Genomic DNA, 6,007 nt, shown 5'->3' with positions numbered 1-6,007 from the left:
CAGGTGAGGACTTGGAGGAGTGGCGCTCGGATGTGCAGGTGAGTTTCGAGACGTCATCACGCAAGTGCCGCGTCACAGACCGGAAGTTGGTCCTCCTTATAGATATGTCCTCCACCCAGTTTTGGTTGTGATAAGAGCCTTTCTTTTCTTCTTTTAAGAAAACATGGAGTAATACACCCGAAGCTGAATATTAAGAAAAAAAACCTACAAATTCCAAATTGGTAGGTCAAATATCTAGTTTTAGTGGCTTAATTGTAATTTTTTATTGTGGTGCCATACTGGTTTGGAGTCCGTCTCTTGTGTAATTGTGTAATCCCTCCACCAAAAAAAATCATAGGAATAGAAAAGAAATATTTGATATTAATATTGATTCTTCAAAAGCACAAGAATATCAATTATAAAATCTCTCAACGCACTTCAAAGTCTACAATAGACTTTAAAAATAATTTCCAATTTTTTTTTAACACTGCTAAACTTAATTTTTTTCTATTTGGAGATATATACAGAGGATGGACACAGCGGCCCGTGGTGGAGAGTAGCTACATTTACTCGAGTAACTCGTACTAAACTTTGTGCCGCTTCACACTTCTAGTCCTCGACAAGTCAGAGGGTTTGAGTTCAGAAGAGGAACTATATTAATAATTATAAGTTGTGTCCATATTTTTAAGTGACCGTAAACATTTGTGGTGCCAGTTCTCTTCACTTTATAATTCTCTATATTTTCTTTATGTAACTCATGTAAATAAATGAGGTGATGTTACACACACTTAGCCTCCAGTGAGAACAAAGGCCTTTCTCCTAAACTGGGCCGATGAACAAAAGACTCAGTTTCAGCAATCTTCAAGTTTTTATTTGTTTACAAAGTTAAGATTGCAATTTCATATAGTCCTTCCTTTAATGAGTAGAAAACCTTTTTAAAGAATTAGTCGAAAGGCACAAATTTTACAATATATACATTTGGATCTAAATTATAAATATATAGAAAACAAAAGCACAACCCAGAATAAAAGTGCTGAACACAGTTTCTTTTTTTTTCTTTTTTTTTTTACAGAAAAAATAGGCTTTGTTTAAAAATACATACAATCAGTAGCATGTTTTTTGTTTCATTTTTTTTGTTAGCAATAAATTATTTTTTTTCGAGGGTGATAACATGTATGTAATATGGTGAAGAAACAAGGAAAGATGGTTACAGTATACACAGAGCTATCCATCAAAGATCAGAAAAACAACAAGCTGGCAATGCTCAATCATAACCCACGAGAACAGTAACTTGATTATGCCATTCTTAGTGCAAAATGATAATGAAACGATAAACTACACTAAATACTACGAATCTTACCAAAAAAAAGAGAAAGCTTTTTCGTCCTAAAAAATGCGGTCCGTATCCCTCAAATGCATAAAGCTTTATTTGTGCGACTACAACACACAAAAAAAAAAAAATCGAAGGCAAATCGTTTTTGCAGACTGATGTCTCGGAATGTGCCCGATGAGGAATATTTAAAAAGCGACATTATTGAGGGTACCAGGAACAAACATGCTATACAATAAAGAAGCTGCAACAAAGAAAATAAAACAAAAGAAAAGAAGCATTAACAAGGATCTGAGACCCCGTGAGTCTGAACATCTGTGACACTGAAGGTGAAGGCTTGGACAGATCAATCGCACATCTCAGTGTGACCCGGGGTGCCAAAACGTGAATTAAAATGTCCAACACAGACGAATACTGAAACAGAAAAAAGTGTATGTTCCTCAAAAACAAGAGGAACCAGCCGTTGATCTTTGCCCTAAGAAGGCATAAACATTTAGAATCACTGACATGTTCACAAGGACACACAACAAACCCGTCACATTGAGTCTAGAACATAAATACAGCAAGAGTCACAGCACAGAGTTAAGAACAGAGGAGCACGTGTACTGGTTAGTTTCACCACGGTCACGAGGGGAACTTATTATATATTTCTGCTGAGCGCCTCTTGTAGGGTTCTTCTTCCTGAGATTGACAAAAGGTCTGATATCGCCGCGCCGGTAACTTTTCAGGGGTGTGTGTGTGTGTGTGTGTGTGTGTGTGTGGAATACTTTGGTATCTCTCTGCAAACGGGAGGCCCGACGAAAAAAAAGGTCTGCGAGTTGGAGAAACAGTTTTACTCGACGGAAGCAAAACTGAAATGAGCAGAAATATATATGTATATATATTTTAAAAGAATCCAGACACTGTACAGCAGTACAGAACAGTGCAATCTTATTTGGTGGCAGATTATAATAGAATTTGTTTTATAGTAAATCTTGCAAACTAGAAACTTCCCTGACCAAACATTTTCGTTGACTATTCTAATAAGCAGGATAACATATCTAAAATCTAAATATCCCTTAAATATAAATAACAATGACTTTTATAATAACGATGACTAAAACATCAAGAACGCATTGCGCTCATCCCATGAAAACGTACTATACAAAAAAAAAAGAAGAAAGAAAGAAGAAGGTTTTATGCATTTTAAGAATCTGTTCAACTAAAAGAAAGGACCATGAAGCACAACAGAAATATGAAGATTCATAATCATGCGACGGGACCACAAAGCTTTGCCTGTTGAGCGTAAACAGTACTTCGGCATTTCTGTTTCACAACAAATGTAGAACATGGTTTTATTGCTTTTTGATCACTTGAACTTATCCCGGCATTTTGATGTCATGAACCAACAACATACAGTGCATGGCTTTCACACAAAGATGGCCGGCTCTCACAGGTTGTTTTTTTGTTTTTTGTGTGTGTGTGTTTTTTGTTTGTTAAATATGTACGATCATACACAGTGAACGCCACGAGTCTGCACACGCGTCACAACTTTTTTTTGTGTTTTTTTTTTTTTTTTTTTTTTTAAGTCTTGACGCCGGAAATGGAAAAATATTTCATGAGAATATTTTTATTTCGTTTTCAGCCCTCAAGACAATAAAACCTTTAAAATTCTTTGTCATCCACCGTATTTAAAAAGACTTAAAAACGAAATTTCATCAAACAACAACAACAACAACAACAAAAGCACTCGAGACCTTCCTGAGAAATTCAATATCCGATCAAACCAGGAGTCGCATCGCTAAATGTTATTGTCAGCTTAAAAAAAAAAAGAAAAAAAGGTTGATAACATTTTTGGACACATTTCTTTATCCATGCTGCTCAATAAGCCGTGCCATACTGACCATGTAGCATATTGTCGCATCAACAGGGACAGAAGGACACAGAAAAGAAAAAAAAGACAAATCCGCTGCTACACAGACAATCACACAAGCACAGACGGGCTGCATGGAGGCTTCTTCCTGAAACCCGCCACCAGCATAGTGTAACACAAACAACGACCGAGGGGGCTAAAAGTTAAATACAAAATATACCATGTTTAAATTAAAATGAAAAAACCAACGTTCAAGAGTACAAATCTATACATTAGGCTACATGGATTCTTAAAGACTGCATTTATAGATTTCTCCAAAAAGGCACTGTTTGCAACAGCAGACTGCTCTTCCTCTCCCTTTTTCCTCACACTAGTGTTCATACAAGCAGGGAGAGAAACAAGAGGGAGCATGAAGAAGAACTAAACAAGAAGAAGAAGAAGAAGAAGAAGAAGAAGAAGACGAAGAAAACTGAGGCATTTCATGGCTTATCAGCTAAAAGATTTCATCTGGGGGGGGGGGGGGGGTTCTCTTTTTTTCTCCTCATCTTCCAGTTCGATGCTATCTTTTGTTTCATTCCAACCCGAGCCTTGCATACAGCCTTGTTTGAGTCAAGACGAACGGCCATGAAGCAGAAGTAACAGTAAAGCAAAGTCTAAAAAGATGTGGGTTTTTAAAAACTGGTGAAAGGCATTTAGAGCTTCCAGCAACTTCACCAATCATTACCTCGTAAAATCAGCAGCGGGAGGTTTTGTTAAAAGATTTCCACACCTCGATGAATGAGCTTTTTTTTTGTTTTGACAGCTCGTAAAATACGTCGTATTCAATAAAATACAGTTATCACGTTGTTGTTTTTTGTCTTTTTTTGTGTGTTTGTGTTTGTTTTACAGCTGCCTTTCACTGTGGAGGACACACTTTGGTGCAGAAATCTGATATTGATGGAGCCCCGCTGCCGCCTAAAAACAGCCTCAAGCAGGTGAACGCTACGGGTGGGTAAAGAGAAGGGTGAGCCGAGCGCAGGACAGGCAGTGACGTGACTATAGGCCCTGAGGGGGGGGGAGGGAGTAGGTCCGAGGTTGCGATCATAAGACAGCAGCAAACAAGACAAAATCTGCTTTAAAAAGAGACAAAACTAAAACAATTACCTAAAAAGGGGGGGAAACAAACAAAGTCCAGACGAGCTGCTGCTCAAGCTCTTAGTCTTGTGGCCGGTACTTAATGACAGACCCGCGGTCCGGTCCCTGCAGCATGCTGTTCAGGGCCTCGCGGACGTCCAGGGTGCCGGAGTGGCCGTTGGGCAACGGTAGCGAGTCCGACTGGGGGAGGAGATAGTTGGAAGGGAAGTGGGGGGAGGAGTTGGAGAACAGAGAGGAGGACGAGGACGGGCTGGAGAAGAGGGAAGAGGAGGAGGACGACGTCGGGATGAGGCCGGACGCGGGCAGGAGGCCGCCGGCGGCGGCGTGCGGGAGCAGGTTGTTCGAGGTGGAGGACGTGGAGGAGGAGCAGGAGGAGGTAGAGGACGACGGGCTGGCTTTCTGCGTGGGCATCTGGGGGGACAGGGGCAAGTCCAATAAATCCAACAAGTCTTGGTGGTGGTTGTTGGCCAGCAGGTTGTGGTTCTGCTGCGGCGTCGCCTGCAGATGCTGCTGCTGCAGCAACAGAGGCTGCTGCATCACCGCGGCGTGCTGCTGGGCGCTGGGCGCGGTCTGGGCGATCAGAGACTCCAGGCTAAAGTCCTCCCCGAACGCCGCGGAGTGCGCCGCCAGAACGTCCAGATTCAGTCCCGCCTCCGTGCTGTCCGGCGACGGGGACGGCGAGCCCACCGTCAGGTCCAAGATCTCGTCCAGGGGACTCTTGGAAGACACGCCGGGAGACGGCGCGGCCGGATGGAGTGCAAGCGACGGGCTCTTCAGCTGCGGGAAAGGGGACGCGAAGGACTGGGGGTAAAACTGGGAGAAGTTGGAGCGGATGCCGACCGTGTTGGGGACGGAGCCCCGGTTGTTGGTGGCGCTGGAATTGTTGGCCCAGCTGTTGTGGGTCCTTTGCTGCGTTTGATTGGGGTTTCTCTGCAAGGACAGCAGGGGTAAGTTCTGCTGCAGAGCGGACTGGTTTTGGGCTTGCAGCCTCTGCAGCTGAGAGATGGCCCCAGTTTGCGTCCTTTGCAGAGCGTTCGGGTTCAGTTTCTGTTTGAGGATCTGACTCTGGGCGAGCGACTGCGCCAGCGACTGGTTGAGCATCGGCTTCTGGTTGAACAGGTTGGCCAGCAGGTGTTTGTTCTCCTGCTCCATTTTGCGCGCTCGCTCCTCGGCCAGCCGCTGGTCCGCGGCCTGCTGCTCCCTCTCCTTCCGCCGCCGCTTCACCTCGTCGTCCATTTGCAGAAGCTCCTCGCGCACGCGGGCCACGCAGTTCTCGGGGATCTTGATGCCTGGAACGGGAAGAGGAGTACGGTGACGTCGCGGGTATCGGCGAGGTAAATACTTTAGAAAGTTAATTGTTAACTAAACACTTCAATAGAGAAGTTCTGATACAATTTCCCCTTCCCTGAACTTCTCTTTCCACATTAACCCTGTGTTGATGTGACATGATGGCTATCATTGTTCTCAAGCTCAGGTTTAACCCTTTGAAAAAACATGAACAAATGCATACAGATAATGAATGCATAACTTTGTTATATCATCTAGTTTCCAGTATAAAATAGTGCAGAATAGTTGACATTTTCCAAACATGGGATGATCCAAACCCAAAGCTCATGTATTCTAGAACGTTTAGGTCTGAATACGCACAATGGAGATAGCTGCTCCATTTTTTACGACTCTAAAAAAAAATATGTATATATATTTATTTAAAA

At 42.9% G+C, this 6,007-nt stretch overlaps 1 protein-coding gene across 1 annotated transcript in view; it reads right to left on the bottom strand.

The window, feature by feature from the left end:
* Window positions 1-692: 692 nt before the first annotated feature.
* sbno2b (strawberry notch homolog 2b) overlaps window positions 693-6,007 on the bottom strand; it is a 53,107-nt gene continuing 47,792 nt past the window's right edge. Inside the window, exon 31 of the mRNA XM_079220894.1 lies at window positions 693-5,584. Coding sequence (XP_079077020.1) covers window positions 4,356-5,584 — 1,229 coding nt within the window. The 3' untranslated portion in view covers window positions 693-4,355. The remainder of the gene's footprint in view (window positions 5,585-6,007) is intronic.

The sequence above is a fragment of the Taurulus bubalis genome (genome assembly GCF_910589615.1).
Source record: "Taurulus bubalis genome assembly, chromosome: 7".
Taxonomy (NCBI): domain Eukaryota; kingdom Metazoa; phylum Chordata; class Actinopteri; order Perciformes; family Cottidae; genus Taurulus; species Taurulus bubalis.
This window is presented reverse-complemented; position numbering and strand designations above follow the sequence as displayed.